Here is a 25,798-nt window from a genome sequence, read left to right on the forward strand (position 1 = left end):
GTCTACTCTAGGCTTCCCTTACCTAGGCGACTGGCTCATCAAAGCCAGCACTTACCAACCTGTCTGCGACAAACTCAAATGACAATAGACCTACTTCATCAACTGGGCTTTACAGTCCATGCACATAAATCTCATCTGCATCCTTTACGATTGCAATCTTACCTAGGAGCCACTCTAAATACAGTCAAAGCTCTAGCCTCTCCCAATGTAGCCAGAATTCACAACATTCAGGCTATGATACTACAGTTTCAAGCCAACCAAGCCTTACCAGCCAGAGTGTTCATGCAGCTGTTGGGAATGATGGCGTCTTGCATCGCAATTGTACCCCATGTAAGACTTCACATGCGTCCCCTACAAGAGTGCCTAGCACGCCAGTGGAATCAGTCACAGGCTCAATTAACCAATCTAGTGTTGCGTACCCATCGCTCTCTGCAGTGGTGGAACCCACAAAATGTATCAAAAGGACAGCCTTTCATTGACCCTATTCCACAGATCGTGCTCACAGCAGACGCATCTCTGACAGGTTGGGGTGCTCATCTCCTAGATTACACAATACAAGTTCTGTGGAGCAACAAGCACAAAAACCTCCACATAAACCATCTAGAGCTTCTTGCAGTTCTAGCACTCAAATATTTTCAAACTCACCTTGTAGGCAAAGTTGTCCTAGTCTGGACAGACAACATGACGGCAATATACTAAGTACAAAAACGGGGGGTGGGGTTGGACACTCTATCCAACTGTCACGCCTCTCTCAAGCCATTTGGAATTGGGCAATCCATCACAGGATTTATCTTCTAGCAGAACACCTTCCAGGGGTAAACAATCAGATTGCCGACCTCTTCAGCAGAACACCTTCCAGGGGTAAACAATCAGATTGCCGACCTCTTCAGCAGACAGAGACTCCAAATTCACGAGTGGGAAACTCATTCAAAAGTTCCCCTTCCATACTTTCAACAATGGGGATTCCCACAAATAGACTTGTTTGCCACAGTAGAAAACACAAAATGCCCAAACTTCGGCTCCAGGTTCCTACACCCGCTCTCAAAGGCCAATGCCCTATGGATGAACTGGTCAGGGATATTTGCCTACGCTTTTTTGCACCTCTCCCTCTCATTCCATATTTGGTTCGGAAGCTCAGACAAACATCCCTCACACTAATTCTAGTAGCTCCCACATGGGTACGTCAACAATGGTACACCACCCTGTTGGAGCGGTCTCTGGTTCCACATCAAATCTGCACCTCACCTCCAGCCTCCTCACACAGAACCATGGAGAAATCTAATCCAAATCCCAAAGAACCGAATTTAGCAATCTGCCTCCCGAAGTCATCGAGTATGGTTATATAAATCTACCACCAGACTGTATGAATATTCTGAAAGAAGCAAGAAAGCCTATTACCAGAGCTTGCTACGTAGAAAATTGGAAAAGATTTGTTGTCTACTGCAATAACAACAAAATAAACCCGCTAGATGCTTCTATTCAAAACATTATTTGTTACCTGTTACACTTACAGCAAACAGGTCTAGCTTATACAGCTATTTGTTTGCACCCCGAAGCAGCTGCTGGCTATTTGCAGAACAGGCAACATTTATCACTATTCAGAGGTCCAATGATCAAAGCCTTCATGGAAGGCTTGAAAAGGGTAATACCACCAAGGATTCCTCCTGCCCCAGTATGGAATCTCAACATTGTTCTTACAAGGCTCATGGCTCCACCTTTTGAACCATTGCACAAATGCCAGTTGCAGTTTATTTTATGGAAAGTTGCTTTCCTCATTGCAATCACCTCATTAAGGAGATTTGGTGAACTACAGTCATTCACATTGGAAACACCCTTCTTTCAGCCACACAAAGACAGGTAGTTCTCCGTACCAACCCTAAATTCCATCACAAAGTAGTTTCTGCTATACATATAAACCAATCGGTTGAGTTACCTGTGTTTCTTTACCCCAACCTGATTCTGTAGCAGAATAATTGACGTAAAAAGAGTTTTATTGTACTACCTAGATGAAACAAAATACTTTCACAAAACAACTGTTTGTTGCATTTGCTCCACCTCACAAAGGCAATCCCATTTCTAAATCTGGTATTACAAGATGGATTGTTAAATGCATTCAAACATGCTATGCTAAAGCTAAAAGAACTTCTTGTTTCCGCCCCCTTCCCCGTTAGCTCTTTGTACCCCGGTATAATTTACCTGGGTAATCTACTGCTTCTGGTTATGTGAGGGATACCTCAACCAGGCTTGCGGTAATGCTCTAGCACACTTTTTATTACACTTGTGGTCCTGATGAAGTGCCATCAGACCCGTTAGGGGCTAACCGGGCACGAAATATGTCAACCCACAACACTACACCAGCCCTTTAGGATCATCCTATCCAGTCGGGGCCATTATTACAATTAATAAGGCTAGTGCTCCCTGAAAATAAAACCAGTAGTTTGGCCTGCCCTAGACCTATTTTAACTCACACACACACACACACACACACACACACTGTACTACCCAGCCCACACACCCACACCCACACTCATCCAGCAGCTACACGCTTTTTATTACACTCTTGGTCCTGATGAAGTGCCACCAGACCCATTCGGGGCTAACCCGGTGTTATGGCTGGATTTTCCGTTGAAATGGGATCAGCCCCCAGGGGCCCCTATGACCCAGCCAAAACGTACTCACCTTCCCTCCTTAGACAGTATTCACAATGGATAGATGTACAGATATATATATATATATATATATAGGTCGTACCTAAGGATGGGGAATATACATAGATTTTCTACAATATCTTATTCACATCAGTTGGTCTCGCGGCCACCCCGACCCAGACCGGTCTACCCTAGGGCAGATCTGACACACAATCCGGTGCGTCTACACATGGGCCTGCAGAACCCAATGCTCCCTTTTCCAAACTGTTCGCAATCCTGCGAAACTACACGCCAGTGTCCTCCCTGGCGTTCTCACTTATTCAAGCCACAATCCTGTGGGTATAGGCGTTGGTCTCCCACCCAACGTTCTCACTAACGCCGCATATCAACGACGACCACATTCCTATGAACCATTATCAGGACAATATCTCAATTACCTACTCGGGATAAAACTATAATAATGACTTTTGATACGGTTCCCAAATTATATGGTGTACCTCCTATTCTTGGCATCAAAGGTCCACTCGCTCCCTCTTTATTCGATCACTATTTACCTGATCGGGATTTCACATCCGCTCACAAACAACGCTCGACTAGGAGATACATTTACCAAGATTGAACATGAATACAAGGCACACGATAATTCCATAAGAATTAGGATATTTATTAACAGTAAACATAAATCACATTACTATGCAACATAACGTCTGCAAAGAAAAGGTAAAGATTAGAGTGCACGTTCTATTAGAGCTGGTCGGACGTCACCTGATTGATATGAAGTCTGGGCTCGGCAGTCATCTAGGTTCCCTTCTCGTCTCTGTGTCCTGGCTCGCCTTGCAGTCACACCCCAGCCGTCACAAGTACACGTCTGCACCGCTAGGCTCAACCTCGTCTGCTTCCCTCCAGGGCACCGGAACCTTGCTGGTTATTAGCTACCGTCTCTCTCTCTCTCTGTATCAGTGCGCTCCGCGCTAATTCTCCTTCAGTCTTTCTCAGAGAGTTTCGGTCTTAAATCTTTCTAGGACTTCAAAGATGGCGACTGTCCGCCATGAGATAATTAATGGCAGAGATGCTAACGGCTAGATGCCGCCTACGGACTGACTGACAAACTGACTAACACCTTCGCTAATATCAAAGCCCGTTCCTTCATGGAAAGTTACGGCCAGTAACCTGCCGCCCACCAAATTCTTGTACCTCCCCGTACCAAGGACACGTTCCCAGCCGGCCGGCCTGAAGTTGTGTCTTCGGTGTGGAGAAAAATACATTCCTTCGATAAGGGTCAGCCTGAACCGGTTCTCTCCAAGCGAACAACAGCTTGAAACTAAAACATTACTCTTCACCTAGAAAGCCTTCTCGAGCTACCGGGCAGAAAGCAAAATGGAGTCTGTCTCGTTTAAGGCCTACGGAGCCCACAGTATGCATAGCTCCATGGAAAATATCCCAGCATGTTAGCAAATGAGCAAATCATGACTAATACTTATATATCTATCCCCTAACTTAAATTCATAAGCCCTACTTTAAGGAAAGTGACACGCAAATGCCCTAATATATGTAAGACAGGGGCCCTGTCTATAGTCCTAACCCCTATGCTATGGGGGTGATAGGCTGGAGTCACTCTCCATCATTCTCCCTCTCCAAAGAGCCAGCAGAAGGGCAGCCATTACATTACACCCCTTGACTCCAGTCTATTAACCACAAACTAAATGGAGCTAACATCAGTAGAAGAATAATATGAAACAAAATTAACTGATCTACGACCCTTACTAAGTCTAAAAAATTGGAACAGGGAAGGGATGCACTGAATAAAGCAACAAATAGCTATCAAGACACAAATAACGATAATAACTCCCCCTAAAATCTGTCGTAAAGAATGCAAGTCAGGCAGCCAATTAAAAAGCCAGTCAAAGAAACCCTGATCGATATGTTGTCTAATTTCTGCAGTCAAGTCGTGGAGTTTGTCAATATGGGATTGGATAGCTTTAGAATGGTCAGACAAATTAAAACAGCACAGACCTTCAAAATCAGAACATTCGTGTCCATGTTTTAACAAAAGATAATCAATAGCAGCTCTATTCTGCAAAATAGCTCTACGTCCACCTTGGGCATCTAGTAAAAGGTCAGACAAAACAGTAGATGTCTGATTGATAGACTTAACCATCCAGCAGGCCATTTTGCCGATTGTCTTAGCATTATAAACGGCCAATGCGGGCACTCCAATAATAGAAAAAGCTAAACCAAGGTATTCTGATCTAGAATAGAGGTGAACAGAGGAATCACAATCTTCATGCAATGACATTGAATCACGTACAATACGGGAATGTGAAGTAGGATGTGAGGAAAACATCAGCAAACTCAATCTAGTGATGGCACATGGGCCACCAGAAATATTCGCAGGAATATAGGGCCAAGATGAATTCCCGCAGGAAAATAGCCATCCAGCTGGCAGTAACATTGAACGATAATGGCTAGTGGCTACTAATAAACGTTTACAAGTCATATTGTTTTTTACTGAAAGACATGAAGTCGGAAGTCTTTTTGAACATAGCAATCGTTGATGAGGTGAAAAAGAAGTAGCGGCCTGGAGCTTTAGTTTCAAGCATTCAGTAATAGCCTTAGGGTCACAAGTCATAATGAAACATAGGTCTCCAGGAGTAATATTAAAAGTAGTAATACGGGAATGAATAGTAACATCAAGGTCTGGAAGAGCAGTACATAAGGGGCAAAATTCATGAGCCGCAAAGTCGCCCAAGATAACATTAGGTCGGGCATTTGAAATATTAAAAATGTGTCGCAAAGTCTCGGTAGATGCAGGGACAGCAACCAAACAGGTCGCTAAAATGTCAGTGACAGATTTCATTGGGGTAAGACAGAAATGCGGAGAGTTCGTCACCCGCTTCGCGAGTGTAATCCAGAAGTTAGAGGAAGAACTCCACGCAGACCGCGGAGTCCGGATTATCCCATCAACCGGCGTCGGTGGGTCCTCTCCTCTCCCGGCGTAGCAGGCCAAAAGGAGTCCAGCGCCGACACATCCTGCAGCAGCAGTCCAGAGAATGATCTGAAACAAAAGCACAAACACAGACCTTAATCATTCTCGTAAGTAACATTTATCAGCTGGGACAGCTTCCCAGCCATCTTTCCCTGGCTTCATCACCAAAACGGTGTTGTCATGACCGGTCGCAATAATATCAGCCTGTTCAGGAGGATTTTTAGGCGATTGCACCCATATCTTAGCTCCAGGAACATCAGATGATCCGAAGCCTTTTTGTCCTCGCACAGTTAGCAACGTTGGGGCAGAGCCTTTTTTGATCTCACCACTGAAGACAGGCATAATCAGTAACTGAGCAACGCGGTCAGACTTCTTTATAAACAGATCCGTCTCACTGCTATTAAGCAGGAGAACCTTAATCTCTCCCTGATAATCACTGTCAATTACTCCTCCGAGCACTTGTACACCTTTCAGGGCCAGGCCAGATCTAGGGGAAATTAATCCAAAGCTACCGGCAGGTATACAGACACCAATGCCAGTTTCAACAATTATTCGATCCTTTCCTGGAAATTTAGCATCATTTAAAGCATGCAGGTCGAGGCCTGCGGAACCTGGGGTTGCTCTACATGGAGCTAGAGCACCGGGGGTAATTTCCCAATACATGACAGTGTTCGATAAAGAATTAGGTTTCACATCAACATTTGGAGGAAACAAACGCATTAAAGGAGATTCAGCATGTAACAAAGGGCGATTGTTCAAAATTAACAAAGCTTGAAGCAGGACATCTCTCCACTGGCTGTAACGGTCATCAGTCAACTTGCGCAACTGTTCTTTCAACAAACCATTCATCCTCTCAATCAGACCTGAAGCTTGTGGATAATATGGAATATGAAACACCCAATCAATATTATTTTCCGCACAGAATTCCTGCACCAATCTTCCACGAAAGTGGGATGCATTATCAGATTGAATTTGGAATGGGACACCATAGTACAGAATAATTAGCTCCAGGGTCTTAATGGTATTCACTTGAGTAGCGTTCTTACAAGGGAAAGCGACCAAAAGGCCACTATAAGTGTCAACCACTGTACAAATATATTGACAATTTCTGCTCATAGGGAGCGGACCAATATAGTCAATCTGCCAAATTTGGGCGGGCAATTTACCTCGATGTAAGTGTCCTCGAACAATCTGAGGCACCTCTTTTTTCCTAGAATGCTGACAAATAGGACAATGTAGAATGACATCTTTTATTAAAGAAAAAGGAATATGAATTCCTCTATCGGCAGCCCACCTGCTAGTGGCTTTCTCTCCAAAATGTTCTGCTTTCTGATGGGCCCACTTCGCCAATCCCGCCAAATCAGAATCCTGCATGTCCACCACTGCCTCAGCAATTTTAGACTTTTCATCTGCAATGTTATGGAAAAATTTGTCAAGGGAGTCAATTGGAGTGTGAGCATCCGCGTGAAAGATTGTTACAGTGCTCTGCGGGAGCAGCTCCCAAATTTCTTGCCACAATTCCTTTCCCCACAACTCCTTCGAATGCAATTCCCAATTATGAGAATGCCATGTTGGTAACCATACCGCCAGTCCATTTGCAGTGGACCAGGAATCAGTGAAAATATGACATGTGCCAGGTAGTTCCTGTTTCAAAACTTGGTAAACTGCATAGAGTTCAGCATATTGGCTACTCTTACCATCTCCAGTAGTGCTCAACAATTTCTGCGTAATCGGGTTGAATGAAACAGCTTTCCAATGTCTTTTGTCACCAATGAACTTCGCAGAACCATCCGTAAACCACACATGTTTTCTATCCCCCACGGATAGATCATCAAATGATTTACCCCACCTCACGGGAGACTCCTGCACCACGGGAACCGAACACTCACTTTCAGTCTCATTGGAGGGCGCCTGCGCCACTCGCTCATGTAAAACCGCCACACCTTTCGGACCCACACGTGCCCTGTCCTGAATGTACCATTTCCATTTAATGACACTAGCCTCCTGAGCATGTCCAATTCGATGGGACTTTGGTGAACTCAAAACCCACTGCATAATGGGAATTTCAGGCCTCAAAATCACAGCATGGCCTAGGGTCAATTGCTCGGTATCTACCAGAGCCCAATAACAAGCAAGCAACTGTTTTTCAAAAGGTGAGTAACGCTCACCAGCCTCGGGTAACTTCTTGGTCCAAAAACCCAATGGCACTTTTTGTCTGCCCTGCTTTTGCCATAGGCTCCAATTGGCATACAAGCCTTCCACGGACACATTCAAATCCACATCACCTTCATTCACGGGCCACAAATCCAAGGCATACTGAATAGCTTCTTTAGCCAAACTAAAAGCCGTCTGTTGAGACTCACCCCATTCAAACGCATTCTTTTTACGAGTGACTCGATACAATGGAGCTAAAATCTGAGTTAGATGTGGAATATGTTGACGCCAAAATCCAAACAAACCAATGAAGCACTGAGCCTCTTTCCTGTTTCTGGGAACTGCAAAATCAAGTATTTTACGCTTTACCTGTGGGATCACTTCTCTGTGACCTTCATGCCAATTAATTCCTAAAAATTTCACATTCTGGGATGGAGTTTGTAATTTATCGGGATTAATTTCCCAGCCTTTCGCTCGCAAACAGTCAATGATCTGATCTAAATGGGACTGAACCTGGTCTTGCGTTTCACCTTGAATCAAAATGTCGTCAATATAATGACAGACTTGAATTCGTGAATTCGTAGGCACTTCAGACAAATGCTCTGCCACCAGCCGATGACAGATCGTAGGACTATGCACATAGCCTTGAGGAAGACTTCGGAACGTCATTTGACGTCCATTCCATGTAAAACTGAACTGTTCCTGACATTCGGGGGCAATCGGTATCGAAAAGAAAGCATTAGCAATATCAATTGAAGCATACCACGTACCTGGATGCTTTTGAATTCTCTGAATTAGCGTGACAATATCAGGCACTGCGATCGTCAATTTAGGTGTGTTTTTATTCAATTCTCGATAATCAACAGTCATGCGCCAAGAATTGTCACTTTTGCGCACAGGCCAAACGGGATTATTCCAAGCAGATGTGACCGGAGTAATGACTCCCGCGTCAACCAAATCCTGAATAGTGGCAGTAATCTCTTCATGGCCACCTGGGATACGATACTGCTTCTGACAAACCACCTTCGTGGCTAAAGGTATTTTAATAGGTGGCATTCGTAAACGGCCAACCCGTACGGGTCTGGTCGAAATGTACTGTCTAGTTCCAAATTGATAACAACCATCCTCCAGATGCAAAGTCATTCCTTTCAAAATGTCAATTCCAATTATGAATTCCAAAAGTGGTACAACCAACACAGAGTATTCTCTACGAGGAATCCTACCAATCTTAATTTCGAGTGCAGTTTGAACTGCGGGTGTTTCTTTACCACCCAAACCAGTAATCGTAAAAGATTGTCCATGAAATTTTTTCGACCTACCATGAATTAAAGTGGCCTCCGCCCCAGTATCAACTAATGCTCGGGCCCTTTGGATATTACGATGTTTCCAAAAAATCTCAATATCTACATAGGGTCTGTTATCTCTGTGAGCCCACTTGCGTACCGGAGCTTGACCTATTTCCTAGTCCTTTTTCCCACGTTCCGTCAACCAAGACAAATCAGGGTAAATGCCCTCAGTTTTCTTTGGTATCAAAATATCTTGTTCATATCCGTCTCCAGTACGAAACGGATTAGTGTCATGTTCAAAAAATTGTGAATTACGGTCAGAAAGTTTGTTACGATCCTCCCTCCTTCTCATGTCAGGGGAATAACTCCTTTCATCTTTCCGTCTGTTAGAAACACGCTCCTCTCTCCCCCTCTCACGATCATCCTCTCTCCCCCTCCCGTCATTACGATGAGGGGATCCATCACGTTCATAACGCCGATCATCATTGCGATCAGAATTCACACGTCGCTTCTCATCACCACTGTCATCTGAACCACGATCATACTCATTCTTTCGCACACGACGGGCACCCTCCTTCCGATCCAAACCACGCTTACGAAACATGTCCCATAAGCGATTATTAGGCTCCCCGTCAATGTCTTCCCTTTTGACACCATCAGCAATGAGAGCAAGAAACATGTCACGTCTAGAGAACTTATAGTCCCCACCAGTACGACCCTCAGGTCGAGATTGTCTTTCAGGTTTAAACCATTCACCCAGCTCACCAAGCTGACGAACAGACTCAAGCACAGCGGACAAAGGATTGCCAGTTTGGTTGATCAATATTGTCATCATGACCTGCTTGTAAGCAACAGGAGCAGAACGGATAATGCGATTGCGCACAGAAGACGTCAAAAGACCGTCCAATAACCTATCAGCAGTACTAAGAAAGATAGCAGTTTTCATTACTTCCTCCTTTAAACGTTGGGACGCATCGCGCAAAGTGTACCACGGTTTCTCATCAGTGGGCCAATCAGATTCAGTTGGATATTTATGATTACAGCCGTCAGACGCAAGCTGGAGCAAAGTGATTTGACCAGCACCATTATAGTTTCGAAAATGATCTTGAATCGTAGAATCAGAACTTAAAGAGCAAAATCGTAAGCAATCAACAGCATCAAGAAAAATACAGGCAGCGCCAAGTTCATAAAGACACACCATCCAAGTAAGCAAGGCCTCACCAGGCCGTTGTCGAAATCGTTGTAAAATGTCACTAACCTCCTGCTGAGTAAAATCTTCAATACAATCTAAAGCTATACCAGCCGGATTACCAGGGGCTTGTTGTAATTTTCGTCGAAAAACAGGGTGAGCAGAAACTTCAGGAAGAGCTTCCGAGGAAGCCCGCATCTTAGATTTAGTATGGCAATCAGGGCAAGCTACGTCATCCGATCGGGAAGAACGAGCACGGCCGTTGTCAGGACCTGTATCAATACATGAAGCAGATTTACAATCACGTCCGGAGCGAGAAGACTCGCGCTTATCACCCTCCTCTGCCGAGGAGTCAGAAGTATGAGAATCCCAAATATTACCGTCCCACTCATCGGGGTTCCAATCCATTCCAGCTTTTGCTACAACCATACGCACTTTGCGTGTAGATACACGACCACGACGATGTTTATACTTATAACGTGCAATACGGACCGCAGCTCTTTCAGCAATAGTTTGATATGTTTCAAGTTTGTCGGCAAGCAATTTATTTTGACAACGTAAAAGAGTATGCGCATTTTGCAACTCAACACACTGTCCCTCCATGTCCTTAAACTGCTTTTGTAGCTGTACAAACCTCTCATGCAGTATTCTATATGCATTAAGAACAATCCAACCCCTGCGTCCTAAAATAGGAAGCTCATCACCCTTCACTACTGGCGCTTTCTGCAAGCATGACACCACATCGGCAGGCTCCGCCTGCTCCAGGCATGAAGACCAATTCTCACTCAAGCCAGTAGAATCGGCCCACTCACGGGCCAAAGCCTCGTAAGGGGTACATTCCCAGCCGGGAATTTGAATCGGTAACTTGAAAACCGACGATGATTTTTTCGCAAGCATAATGATACCACAAAGTTATATACACAACTATAAACAAAATTTTATACGTACAAGCCGAGCGCAAACCAACAAAATTAAAACAATACAATGCACACAGGCTTCGTAAACAGTTCGTGACGCCAGATGTTATGGCTGGATTTTCCGTTGAAATGGGATCAGCCCCCAGGGGCCCCTATGACCCAGCCAAAACGTACTCACCTTCCCTCCTTAGACAGTATTCACAATGGATAGATGTACAGATATATATATATATATAGGTCGTACCTAAGGATGGGGAATATACATAGATTTTCTACAATATCTTATTCACATCAGTTGGTCTCGCGGCCACCCCGACCCAGACCGGTCTACCCTAGGGCAGATCTGACACACAATCCGGTGCGTCTACACATGGGCCTGCAGAACCCAATGCTCCCTTTTCCAAACTGTTCGCAATCCTGCGAAACTACACGCCAGTGTCCTCCCTGGCGTTCTCACTTATTCAAGCCACAATCCTGTGGGTATAGGCGTTGGTCTCCCACCCAACGTTCTCACTAACGCCGCATATCAACGACGACCACATTCCTATGAACCATTATCAGGACAATATCTCAATTACCTACTCGGGATAAAACTATAATAATGACTTTTGATACGGTTCCCAAATTATATGGTGTACCTCCTATTCTTGGCATCAAAGGTCCACTCGCTCCCTCTTTATTCGATCACTATTTACCTGATTGGGATTTCACATCCGCTCACATAAACAACGCTCGACTAGGAGATACATTTACCAAGATTGAACATGAATACAAGGCACACGATAATTCCATAAGAATTAGGATATTTATTAACAGTAAACATAAATCACATTACTATGCAACATAACGTCTGCAAAGAAAAGGTAAAGATTAGAGTGCACGTTCTATTAGAGCTGGTCGGACGTCACCTGATTGATATGAAGTCTGGGCTCGGCAGTCATCTAGGTTCCCTTCTCGTCTCTGTGTCCTGGCTCGCCTTGCAGTCACACCCCAGCCGTCACAAGTACACGTCTGCACCGCTAGGCTCAACCTCGTCTGCTTCCCTCCAGGGCACCGGAACCTTGCTGGTTATTAGCTACCGTCTCTCTCTCTCTCTGTATCAGTGCGCTCCGCGCTAATTCTCCTTCAGTCTTTCTCAGAGAGTTTCGGTCTTAAATCTTTCTAGGACTTCAAAGATGGCGACTGTCCGCCATGAGATAATTAATGGCAGAGATGCTAACGGCTAGATGCCGCCTACGGACTGACTGACAAACTGACTAACACCTTCGCTAATATCAAAGCCCGTTCCTTCATGGAAAGTTACGGCCAGTAACCTGCCGCCCACCAAATTCTTGTACCTCCCCGTACCAAGGACACGTTCCCAGCCGGCCGGCCTGAAGTTGTGTCTTCGGTGTGGAGAAAAATACATTCCTTCGATAAGGGTCAGCCTGAACCGGTTCTCTCCAAGCGAACAACAGCTTGAAACTAAAACATTACTCTTCACCTAGAAAGCCTTCTCGAGCTACCGGGCAGAAAGCAAAATGGAGTCTGTCTCGTTTAAGGCCTACGGAGCCCACAATATGCATAGCTCCATGGAAAATATCCCAGCATGTTAGCAAATGAGCAAATCATGACTAATACTTATATATCTATCCCCTAACTTAAATTCATAAGCCCTACTTTAAGGAAAGTGACACGCAAATGCCCTAATATATGTAAGACAGGGGCCCTGTCTATAGTCCTAACCCCTATGCTATGGGGGTGATAGGCTGGAGTCACTCTCCATCATTCTCCCTCTCCAAAGAGCCAGCAGAAGGGCAGCCATTACACCCGGGCACGAAACATGGCGACTCACAACACTACACCAGCCCTAAAGAATCATCCTATCCAGTTGGGGTTCATTATTATTACTTTTAATTAGGTTAGTGCTCCCTGAAAATAAACTCATTAGTTTGGACTGCCCTAGACCTATTTAAACTCATACACACTCTACACTACTCAGCCCACACACCCGCACTCACCCAATGGCTTCATCCAAAAAGATCTCCGCCAAAGAGACCCTTTGCGGGTGCCCGTCGGGCATTGCAGCGCCGGTCCGACGAAAAGCAGGCCCAATGATGAAGCATGACATCATTTGCGGTATGTGAGAGCACTTTTTAGAAAAGACCTTCTTTCCCTCCCCCTCCCATAGGAACTGCATACTCATTGTGTCTCACACTATCCCTTTGGAGCATGTGTGCAGGACCTGCTTAAATATAGCTCCAGGTTCCTCTTGTTTGAGACTGCATCTGGATGGTACCATCCATGCATATACTGGCATTGAGCTGCCAAGTGATATAGCTGGAGGTTAGGCACCCCCAGGACGCCGCGCTTGTATGGTAATGTCAGTGTTTCTCAGCGTATGCGGTATCGGCGGCCTGCCCAAATCAAACGAAGGAGATGTTTGCGCAGGATTTGGAAAAAGGAGTTTTGTAGCGGTATTAGTATATGGAGGAACAGGTATAGAAACTGGGGGGGTACAATCATTTGAAAGATAGCTCCCCGGTCAGCTATTGAAATTGGCAGTTTAGTCCACACCTCTTGACTTTTATTTCTTGGTTGGCCACTGCGGCTCCATAATTTAATTGCAAAATTTGGTGCATGTGTAGCTGAATGCCAAGATATCTGATATCTGATGTGTCCCTCCGTCCACTTAAGAGGGTGTCCGGTCGAGACCGGTTGAGTAGTATCTGTGAGTGGTAAGAGCTCAGATTTGACCCAAATAATCTGCAAGCCCTGAGGAGATCGCCAAAACACACTATCTCCTTCACCAGGGGGGGAGAGGTTGTCAGCTGGGTGACTTATAAAGAGAAGGATATCATCAGCGTATAATGAAAGAAGTAAGGGTCCCTCGAGTTGGAGCCCTCGATGAAGGTGTCTGGCCTGCATGTGGTGCACTAAAGGGTCCATTGCGATAATGAAAAGTAGGGGGATAGTGGGCCTCATTCCTCTGGCAACAGGGAAGGGTTTGGTTAGTGATCCATTAATTTGTATATGAGCCAGCAGTTCAGAGTACAGCAACATAATCATGGACAGGAAGAAGGGGGTGGGGATCCCGAGTTTCCTCAAGACTGCTGTCAAGAATAGCCCTTCGGGAGATTCAAATGCCTTCTCAGTATCTAAAAGGGACACCACTACAGGTATGGTCGGCGATATTCTGTGAAGAACCACAAATATTGTGCGGATATTGAGTGAGGTCGATCTGTGCGGTACAAAACTTCATTGTACTGATGAGATAAGTTGTTCCGTTAGAAGTGCAAGCCTAATTGCCAGGACTTTGGCTAATATTTTATTATCGAGATTATGGAGCGAGATGAGAGTAAGAGGCACAGAGAGTGGGGTCTTTACCAGGTTTTAATAGTAGAGTGAGCACTGCTTCTCATAAAGTGGGTGGTAGCCACTGATGGATAGAGCTTCATTATTCAAGGTCAGAAGCTGCAAGGCTTGTTCTTCTTTAAAGGCTTTGTAGAAGGCACCAGCGAGGCCATTGAGTCCGGGTGCCTTCGAACTGTCAAGTGCGTAGATGGCTTCCTTGTATTCTTCAAGTGTGAGGGGCTTGCAGAGGAACTGCTACAGACCGTCAGCCAGCCATACCATTGCTATTTCTTCCAAATATGAAGGAAGTCCCGTAGGGGTTTATGAGATGCGTGAGGTGTATAAGCATTTATAATAATCCAGAAATGTAGCCTTTACTACCTCAGTACCTAATATCCGCACAGCCGTGTCCACTTGGATCTCCGTGATATAGTCAGTTGCTCAGTTGGGGCGCAGCAGTCTGGCCAGTGTGACCCGGTCCCTCACCCTCTCCATACCGACGCGCCCTAGCATATTTCCCCAAATATGCTGTCTCTCAGTCGGGAAGTCTGTCATTATAAGTGCACAACGGTAAAGTCTCTGGCTTCCATGCGTTAGCGCCGCTGTGTTTGTTTTGCGGTTCTGATTCAATTTGTTGCATTTGGTGACGTATATCGCGCAGTATGCCAAATTGTTTGGATATGCTTATCCCACGAACGTAGGTCTTAAAGGACACCCAGAGCGTAACTTGTATATTAACAGTGACAGTGTTGATTATAAAGTATTATACTACTGCTGGTAGCATTTCGCCCTTGAATACTTGATAATGGAGAGCATCGCCGTATGGAATGGCGAGATGCAGTAAGACCGGGCTATAATCTGAGAGGATACGAAGCAGTACGGTGACCTTGGATGCGCAGTGTAGGATATTAGCCGATAGAAGCCAGCAGTCCAACCTCGTCTAGACTGCATGGGGTGATGAGCAAAAGGTGAAACCCTAGTCAGAGGGGTTTTGGGAACGCCAGGAATCGTGCAGCGCATATGTATCCATAATATGTCGGAGTAAAGCCCTAGCTTTCGGCTTGTCACTAGGGCGTACACTAGAGGAGTCTAACTGCAGGCACTGGGTTAAATTGAAGTTTCCCCCCATTATTATCTTGTTGACATCTGCACGACTCATGTGGTTATATATGTCTTGAAAGAAGACTGGGTCATCTACTATGGGACCGTACACATTCACCAATAGGACCTGCTTATCTTCAAGCAGACCATGGAGGATGATGTAGCGACCTTCTTGGTCAGAGTGAGATGTATATAAGTGAAAAGGGACGCTTTTATGTGTGTGTATGCAAGTGCCCCTTTAGTATGTGCTATAGGAGGAGAAATAGCAGTGTGTTCCCCAGGATTTAGCAGATACAGAGGTGGAGCCAGGGAGTAGATGTGTTTCTTTCAGATAGGCGATTTTGACGCCATGTCTGCTCAAGTACTGCAGAGCTTGTTTACCCTACGCAGGTTATTAATGCTGCGAATATTCCAGATAATACAGGATATCTCCAGAGGTTTAGTTAAGTTACATGTTGGTGTGGAAACTGGGCTGGGGATAAAGTGTGTGTGTGAATGCAGTAACGGATGCAGTTGCTAATAGGGTTGACTTGTGGCGTCGAGGGACTATAAAATAGGGTCAAGAGAAACACTTGAACAGCATGCATCTTGGAAAAAAAACAGATACCCCCCTCACACCTCCCACACTAGATACAAAAACATCCTGCGAATCCCAACCATCAGAAACAAACAACAAAGAAACCCCAAACTTATGATAATGGTATACACTAATGGGGCGCAGAGGCGGCCCAGCAGACAGCGGCCGCAATTGAAGAAAATTGGAAAGCAAGAATAAGGAAATTATGTTGCCAGTTATTTTTAGCGATGGTGCAGGTAGAGGTCAAAGCAGTCAATATCATTGCCCGGCATCTGGGCCCTCCATATGTGCAGCATCTATGATGTTCCAAGCAGTCAGCACAATCCAACACCCAGGTCTCTTGGACCAATGTATGGTGGAGTAAGCACATTCTGTCATCAGTCCGGCTCTGGGTAGCCCCGTGAATGGGCAGGGTAGCCATTCAATAGTTTCTTACAAAAGATGGCCACGTCTGCAGGGTCTCCTAGATCTTGGGCTTCCCGTTGTGTTCGATTTTTAAATGGGACGGATATAGCATTTTATACTGTATGTTCAGCAAGCCGAATTTACATCTGGCTTCCTGGACTTTAGGAGTGAAGTCTGGATAAATGGAAATGGCAGATCCCTGGCACTGTAGATCTCCATTTTCCTGGCCCAGGCGAAGGGCAACATACCTATCTTTGTAATTTAGGAGTTGCGCAATAAGGAAACGTGTCGGGCGCCAGCGGGGGGCCGTGGTCCTAGGGTGCGGTGTGCCCTCTCCACAGAGAAGGTTGGAGAGAAACTGGATCAGTCAAACAGGTCTATTAGCAGGTGTTCAACAAAGGTGTCAGGTCGGCCCATTTTGGTGGTCTCAGCAATGCCAAAAATGCGGATGTTGTTGCGACTCGACCTTGCCTCTAAATCCTCATTCTTTATGGCAACCTGCTTGAGTATACGCTCTACTTTCTCTAGGCGTTTCTTGACTGTGGAGGACGTGTCTTTCAGGCTTGATATTCTTTCCTCTGTGCCATCCAGTCTCACCCCCTGATGGTCAAGGCGCTCTCCAAGCCTGTCCATGCGGTTCTTCAAGTTATCAAAGTGGGCAGTCATGGCGCGGAAACCCACCTTTAGCTCAAGCATAATGGCTGCAGTGTCGCTATTGGAGGCTGTCTCCGTAGGAGCACCAGTAGCTTCATCCACGTTCGAGTTTGCACCCCGCCCCTTGGCAGCCAAGTTTGATCAAATTGTAGCTTGCGCTGTTTCGGGTCTGTCTGACCCATTGTCGTCATTGATTCCCTGTGGGGTATTTCCATGTGGGGTGTGGGTAGGTGCCCACTCGTCGACAGCCAATGCCCCTATGTAGTACAGGCCGCACAGCGTTGTGCATGATCGCGGGGGCAGGCGGGTGTACAAACGGCAGGTATAAGTGCCGTGGCCCGGGCTGCGAAAGGCGTGCCGTTCACAGACAGTGCAGTAAAGGTGTGGATCAAAGCAGTGCTGCTGTTGGGGACTGCTGGTGGTACTCACCAAAGACCGCTGCATTAGCTAGTCCAGAGGGTGCCAGCAGTGCTTGCGGGTCATGGACCAGTCCATAGGTTTGTTGGCAAGATCGCCGGGTAACTGTGACCCCGGCAGCCTAAGGCATGGTGAAGTCTTGATAGGAGGGGCCAGTACTCCACACAATGGCCATTGCCGTAATCCGAAACTCGGGGCCGGCCCTTATGGGCAGGGGAAAGTCAGCAGCAGGCCCCACCAGTATCCTCTCTGCTCTGTGTGAATGTGTGTTTCACCCCTGGGGCCTGCATCCAAATCAGCGCTATGCGGCCAACAACGAAGTGGCTCCAGCAGGTCCGGGCAGGCCTGGCCTCAAGCTCACCCGCGGCCCCTGTCGCCCTGGGTCCTCCGAGGCGAGCTGGGCCTCAGTCAGCGCTGATCTGATGCTCGATCACAGAGCCACTGTAGCTCACAGGATCACGGCTCAATCATCTCTGGCTGTCCAGGCTGCTCTGGGATATCTGACCTCACCTTCTGGAGTGGGGTATGTGGCGACTTGGCTGATTGCAGGCCTACTGCCGCTGGAGCCTCCCAAGGTTGCGGCCATCTTAGTGCACCCAAGCATTTTGGCATATTTTAAATTGTGTTCTGCTTTGAAAGATGCAGTTCATGTGGTATTTTTGGCCACTATGCCAAAGCATGATGAAAAAGAAAAGACTAGATAAAATATGTAGGGATTGATAATAACGATAATAAGGCTGACTGTGGTGGTTTGTAGGATGTGGATTCTGAAATGCTTGAGCATTTTCATGATTTCGATAGGAAATTTTGTTTTGAAAGATTGATGGTGACAAATGCAAAAGTAAACCAGATTGCGGATGACTATTGGTGATGTGAATTTGAAAAATGTTGCAGATTCTCGATCCCTCTACACAATTGATAATGAAGATGTGTGGAAAATTTGATTTGGTGTTAAGGTTGAGGATAGATTATTGGAGTGTTACTGCAGTGAATGAGTTGACACGATTGACTTTAGGTAGTTTAAGTGTATGAACAGTGAGATGTACTGTAAATTGTACATTGTCTAGAATGGGCCTTCGCTTTGGGATGGCTAGACCAGAAAAATTTACACATTATATTGGATACTAATAACAAGTTAAGGACAAGTTTTAATGTTTGATGAAAGGGTAAGTGTTTAGAGCTGTATGTTAAAATAATTTCATATGGTGGTCTGTTAAACAATTGGGAACTGTGTGGTTTTGAGCACAGGATCTTTTTAAAAGATGACCCCTATTCTGAATTTCATAAAGGTAAGAATTGCTCTATTTTATTCGGAGTAGAAGTGGTAAATAAGTTTGACAAGCTAGTTTCTTCGCTAGGCAGATTCAAGATCATTCTGGCTGTAGCATTCTGCACCAGTTGCAGCTTACTTGCGTGCTTTCCTTGCATATTCAAATAAAGACTATTACAGAAGTCTAGTTTTGAAAGGACCAATACTGTAATTACATTTTTCCAGTTATTGGGGATATATGGCAGTATTTTTCTGATCATTATGAGGATATAGTAGGCTGATGAAATCACCGAGGACACCTGGGCACCCATATTGAGTTTTTCATTGACGATGACTCCCATGTTTTTGGCTTTAAGGACAGGAATTGGAGGTTGACTGAGTTGTTCTGGCCACCAGTTATGGAATCAGGCTGAGGAAAGATACCCACAAACAATCACATCTGTTTTTCCCAAATTGAGCTTATAACAGTGTCTGCTCATCCAACTACTCACTGAGTCTCTGCATCTTTGTAGACCTGAGGAGTCCTTATTAAAGGCAGTGACTTCCAGTTGAGTGTTGTCCGCATAATAAGTTGTCTCTAAATTTAAAATTTTAATAAATGAGACCAACTTAGCCATTAGATATTAAAAAGGGTCAGCTCAATGACGATCCCCTTGGCACCCCAAAAGGTAGAGTATATGGTGTTGATTATAATTTAACCCAGTGCCAACGTTAATTTCATGTCTGTGAAAAAGGAGGTGAGCCGGGCCAGGGCCTTGTCCTTAATCCCTATTTCTGCTAGATGGCGAATCAAGATTTTATGGTCCACCGTATCAAAAGCAGCCGATTATTCCAACAGGATAAGGGCAGCAGATCCCCCCTCTGTCCAGCGTCATCCTTCTCTTCTGTTGCTTTGACCATGCCAGTTTCAGTGCTATGCCCTGGTTGGAATCTGAACTGTGTTGAGTCTAGAATTTGATTATTCTGAATGTATTTGGATAATTCTATTTTCATGATTTTGGAAGGAAGTGGCTGCCATGATATTGGACGTTAGTTGTTAAAGTCCATGCAGCTCTGATTTGTTTTTTTGAGAGAAGAATGGAGGCTTGTTTCCAAATGGACGTAAATGCGCCTGTAGAAAAAATTATGTTAAAAATATCAGACAAGTTTGTTGAGATAATTTCTGGTGTTAATTTAATTATTTTTAGGAGGAAAAGGATGGTACCCTGATTTTCTTTGGATAAGTAATGTTGTTACTCGGCCTGGTGTGGTAGGTGTAAATTTAAGCAAATTGTTTGTGATAGCTGGGTTGTCTGCTCACTCTAAGGTCGATTATTAGCTTTATCAAATTAAAAAAAACTCATTAAGCTTCTCTTCGAAAGTGCAGGCTAAGGTGTTGCAGAATTGTTGACTATGATTGGAATCGTTTCTATTGGTGGTCAGTGAGTTTGGTGACCACCTGGAATAATTCCTTGTTTGGATTGGAATCTTTCTCTATCAATGGGGTATTCTACTTGCTTTTTTCCTTGATAACAAGGACTTTATATCTAGTTAGTGCAAGCCTATAGGCCACTATTTCTTGTGTATAATTAGGTCTCCTCCAGCTCCTTTCAGTCCTTCTACAGGATTGCTTTTCTAGCCTCAGGGCTTCTGTAAACCAGGAGGCTGATGGTTCCTTTCTATTGGAATACGTGCTTTTCATAGGGGCAAGCTCTTGAAAGGTATCAGACAACCAGTCTGAGTAACGGTTGCATGCTAGTTCTGCATTAAGAGGCATTATGGGTTGGGTGTGACTTAATGCATAATCTAGTAAGTGTTTAATAATAATCTAGGAGTGTTGTGTTTCATTGTTCTAGATGAACATGGAATCCATCATAAGCCTTAATGAGTTGATACAATTGATTTCCGCACCACTGAAGAGGGACAATGTACAATCTTGCTCAAGTTTAGATGAACTCTATGCCTAGTATATTCCAAAGTTTCTGAAAAAGCATTCCATTAGGCCGATGCTCAAACGCAAAAACTAATTTGAGTGGTCTGGTGGGTGTGAGCAGGTTTACAGAGCCATTAAGAAGGCTATTGCACATGGGCTGAGTTGAAAAGGTTTGGCCACAATGTAGCTAACATAATTACTACTGAGGCTAGTAATCAAGTATCTGATGGAGACATCTAGCTGGGGATTCCTTACCTTACAATTATCCTCAAGCGTCCAAATGGATCTGGAAATATTTTGTGAGCAGTACCCCTGCTCACCAGTTGGTGGGGTTGTTTGGCTTCGTGTGGTGTTATCCGCGCCAGAAGTGATGTTCAGCTATTTAGGCGCCACCCAGGTGCGCTGATCACATCTCTTTTCAGATCTTGCAGATGGAAAGACCAGTTAATTCTTCTGTTAGGATTATCAATGTGCGTACAAGTTTACAATTAAAAAATTGCAAGTTATTGCTCATTTTCTATCCAGGATGGTGAAACAATTGGAAGAGCGTGAAGATGAAGTGTGGAATGGTATTCAAATAGTGTATGTGCATGATTACGGTTTTCCCACAACTAATAAGGAGTGGTCAGGTGAGTGTGTGACTAATGCAATTTTGCAGCATGTCATTAAATTTGTAGTTAAAGGTTGGCCTATAAAACGCATCTCTGGACATTTCAATCAGACCTTTTTGGGAGATTAGATTCAAATAAACTGCAGTGGATGGCGTGATCATTAGAGGAGAAAGAGTAATTCATCCTGACAGTGTACACATAATAATTCTAGGTTTAGGACATGAAGGGCATGTTTAAATATTTAGGACAAAACTTACTGTAAATAACCTTTTTTGATGGCCTTGATTAGACCTCACAATTGAAAAGTGTGTGAGAGAATGTAAGCATTTTTTCAAGGCTCACTCATCTTTAAGACACCTGAGGTCTACAATGTGTGAAGGTATTGTTCTCAATTATCCCTAGGAGTAAGTAGCCATGGAAATGATGTGTGCTATTGAGGTTCTGCAGAAATATACCATTGCACTTATTGATATTTTTAAACGCTTGCTTGTTAAGGTAGTGAATAGGGTAGACACAGATTCCGTATAGAAATTCTTGGATCAGATTTTTACTAATGAAGGTATTTAAGATAGTGGATACAGTAGACACAGATTCCATATTGGAATTCTTGGATCTATTTTTTCGAATGAAGGTATTTCTGCTACACTTTTGAGTGATAATTGTATGATCTTTTTGACAAAAAAGCTGAATCATACTTTGAAAGACCCTATAGGGATGTAGAATATAACCACTTTCCTGTATAATTCCAGAGTTAACGGTATGGTTGAAGATTTAACTGTGCAATTAAATGGGCTATCCAATTAGCTTTTAAATGTAACTTGGATAGTGAAATTCAGCTTCCTAAAACTGTATGTGCTTTTAGGATCAACTATGTTATGTTAAAACATTTGTAAAATGCGTAGCTGTCCCAACAACGGGGCATCCCTTCGCTAGTCTCAAGAAAACACAACTGTAAAAGACAAGCAAGAGGACCACAGGCGAACAGTTCTTCAGAGCTTTCCTGAATGCCCAATGGTTCTGAATGATCCTGATAAACCGAGGAAGTGTATTCCAGAGAGCAGGTGCTTTGGTGCAGAAAGCGCAGCCTCCTGATCTTACTGTTTTTTAACACCTGAGACACAAGCCTAATGAAGGCTAGCTGAACGCATGACCCGAAGGTTGGGCATGGAAGGAGCAAATCAGACATAATTGGGGGCCCCTGAGAGGCTAGAGTTATGTGGGACGGGCACAGGAACTTAAAGTAGACACGCTTGTCCACAGGGAGCCAATGCAACCTGCAGATGAAACCGAGACCGGGCAAAATTTTGGAAGAGAGAATAGCAACCATGCCGCAATATTTTGATCACCCTCTTGTTCAATCCTAGATACAGGATATTACAATAGTCAGCCTAGAAAGAATAGCAGACTGAATAATAACCTGTTGGGTGTGGGAGTCAAACAATCCAAGAATAGGTCTGAGCCCACGTAGAAGTCCAAAACACGTGTCTACCACCGATTACAGCTAGGTTTTTTACCACCGCCTTGGGCTGCAGAGGAAGTCCCAAAGAAGACGGCCACCAATGGTGTCCCCAATGGTGGATATCTCTTCCTAAATTTACTTTAAATTCAGTTGCAAGCAGTTGGCAGCCATCCACTCTGCAATAGCCACCATGTCACTCTGGAATTGCAGAACAAAATATAGCCCTGGGTGACTGTTTGACGCTAATGTAGTCCATTGGTCTTTGGAGGGTTTCCTCAAAAGTACATCATGATGGAAGTAAATCACACAATGATTTAAGATGCAATACTCAACCTATGGCTTTTCAGACTGGGCAATGTGTCAGGGTAACAAAGGGGCAAAATTCTTAAGGGTGAAAGTCAGTGTTTCGTCGTTATGAAAGTGGTGGCAGCTTTGAGGAATGCTTTGTGGTGATAGCAATGTGTGGCGTCTCAATTGAGTTACAAAGGGGCATGATTTTTAATTATTGATTCACAGTACCTAGTTGCCTTATTTTTATTATCTGCCTATATTGATTTCCACTTTCATTGTGTACTGTGTAAATTATTTTGGTATGTAAAGGGGAAGAATGTGTTATGAGGCTAGGGCGACGGGAATGTTGAAAATGTGACCTCAGATTCCTATCTGTGATGGGTGGAATCTCCAGGGGAAGTGGAGACGGACATGCTGTGGAGAAAGGTAGTACGACTCATCGCTCCCCCCTTTTACTGAAGAAACCGCTTGTTGAAGTATTGCATGCGAGTATTTATATATAACACCATCCTCCTCTCTAGTTTGTCCATCAGCTCCACGTGTGCCTCTGCTCTATTAGGATCTTCTCTCTTGTCTACACTTCCCGATTAAATAATTACTGATTTCTTGCATGCTAGGTCTGTGGCATTGTTCTCCTGCCTGCCCTTTCTTTCAGATCTGCTAAGTTTTTAGCTCTAATCTTTAGGCCTGCTCTAATGTGCGGTCCCTATGTGCCCTCCTTGAACATTCATTCACTTCCTTTAACCAGAAAAAGGACAGTTTCCAACAGAGTGCAGGATTTTGCTATTTAGGTGCCAGGTTTTCCAGCTACCTACATGGAAAACCTGCCTCAAGGTATGTTATTTTTTTATGTTCTTCTTACTTTTCTTGTCAGACTAGCCTACTGCGACGGGTTCTCACTCCTTGTTACAGCTATAGTGTGCGCTTTTGATCCAGCCCACGGGGGTTTCACCATTTTGGTTTTCACATTCTGTGATTTCAAAAGTAGACCAACTAACATTGGGAGATGCCATAGTGTATGTTTAAGAAAAAGAGGCTTCTTTCATTCCCATTACTCTTTTGTGGTTCCATATGCGCTCCTAATTTTGTTAGATTGCCAATGATGCGCTGTAAGTTTTTCGGGGTGCCCTGAGTTGGAGGTAGAAAACAGTGTTAAACCGCTCTTGATTACTTTAATGCCCCAAACTGCAGTTATAGGCGGGGCTTATTACACTACAAGATGAGAAAAGTTATGCACCTGTAGCTATTGTTCTCTATTATGAGGACAGCTTCAAATACATAACTTTATAGAGTGCTCAGCGGATTTCCCGCAGAGCTTTATATAAAACACTACATCCAAGGAGGAACTGTATTTCTGCTGCCTAATTCTATCCTCTGTACTTTTGTTTGCTTCTGCTATGGTCTGCTCTCTTCTTTTCAACCACTAAAACTAGGGTTCTAGGATGTGCCAACTCTGCTTGGGTGACCAGGAGGGAGTGGGCTTTCATGAGAATCTTCAGCACTAATCCTTTGCTTATGCTCCAGAGAGGAAGCTCCCTCACATAATTGTGCGCCTCACGCATTGGTTTGAAGTTGTGCCCAAAAGCTTATCCACAGGCAAACAGTCTGTTTAATAGGACTGTTAAGATGCAAGCAGCCTGAAGCCTACTTGCACATATCCCAGGTTTTTAAACAATTTTTTATCCGAAGTTGTTAAAGTATGGTCCACGTGAATGTTCTCTCAGTACCCAATCCTGTGACTGTTAATATGCAACCAGACTAGGAAAGCTATGCCAATAACAATATTTCGAATATAAAGGCTGTGCTTGATTGCTGTGCCTGGATATGTACCTTAACCTTGAGGTCAGGAGTAAACTTGGATAAAAATCATCCTCCCTGGAAATGAATGTTGAAGCTGAGATACATAGGGGAATATTTAGAACTCTGGTAGTTAAATGCTTTTTCGAAGTATTTGAGATTGGGGTGTATGCAATATTGTCGGGTAGGTTTTGGTTTATGTAATTAGAATTTCTATTATCATTGTATCATACTTTCAACTAGCAAGACTTTACCTCTAATCTATATATATTGTTTTGCAGATCTATTCAAAAGCTTGGTGAATTAAATGTAGGAATGGAGACCCTTGGAAATGAAGCTCAAGCTTTGGGCGTCCAGTGTAATGGAAGCCTGGTGAACTCTGTAAATGCTACCCCTGAAATCAGTGGCAAATCACTTCCTGATGCTGCCATTAAACAGAAGGTTGATGGTCAAGGCATTAACACAAGTACTCCTCGTAAACACGAGCCTGGACACCAAATACCATTTCCTGAAGAATCGCCAGTCTATGTGCCTCCAGAGTAAGAAACTAATGTTAATTATGATATTACTAACCTTCATTCAATAATTATTTGAGATCAGTATTGGTGTTTTCCTTGACATTACAGTTTTAAAGCATGGGCTGTCAGTAAGATTAGACCATTAGAAATGTTATTATTAAGCCATTTCTGCTGCCGTAGGGGGTGTTATCTGTCGGCTTGTTTCCAATAAGCAGAATTTCAGTTTACTACTTATAACATGTTACAGGAAAGCAGTATCCCTCTTCTTGGGAG

General features: G+C 44.2%; 1 protein-coding gene across 1 annotated transcript in view; it reads left to right on the forward strand.

The window, feature by feature from the left end:
• WDR47 (WD repeat domain 47) overlaps window positions 1-25,798 on the forward strand; it is a 373,430-nt gene that overhangs the window by 201,769 nt on the left and 145,863 nt on the right. The window contains exon 8 of the mRNA XM_086953906.1: window positions 25,289-25,546. Within this exon, the coding sequence (XP_086810032.1) occupies window positions 25,289-25,546 (258 nt within the window). The remainder of the gene's footprint in view (window positions 1-25,288; window positions 25,547-25,798) is intronic.

The sequence above is a fragment of the Lissotriton vulgaris genome, chromosome 1_1 (genome assembly GCF_964263255.1).
Source record: "Lissotriton vulgaris chromosome 1_1, aLisVul1.2, whole genome shotgun sequence".
Taxonomy (NCBI): domain Eukaryota; kingdom Metazoa; phylum Chordata; class Amphibia; order Caudata; family Salamandridae; genus Lissotriton; species Lissotriton vulgaris.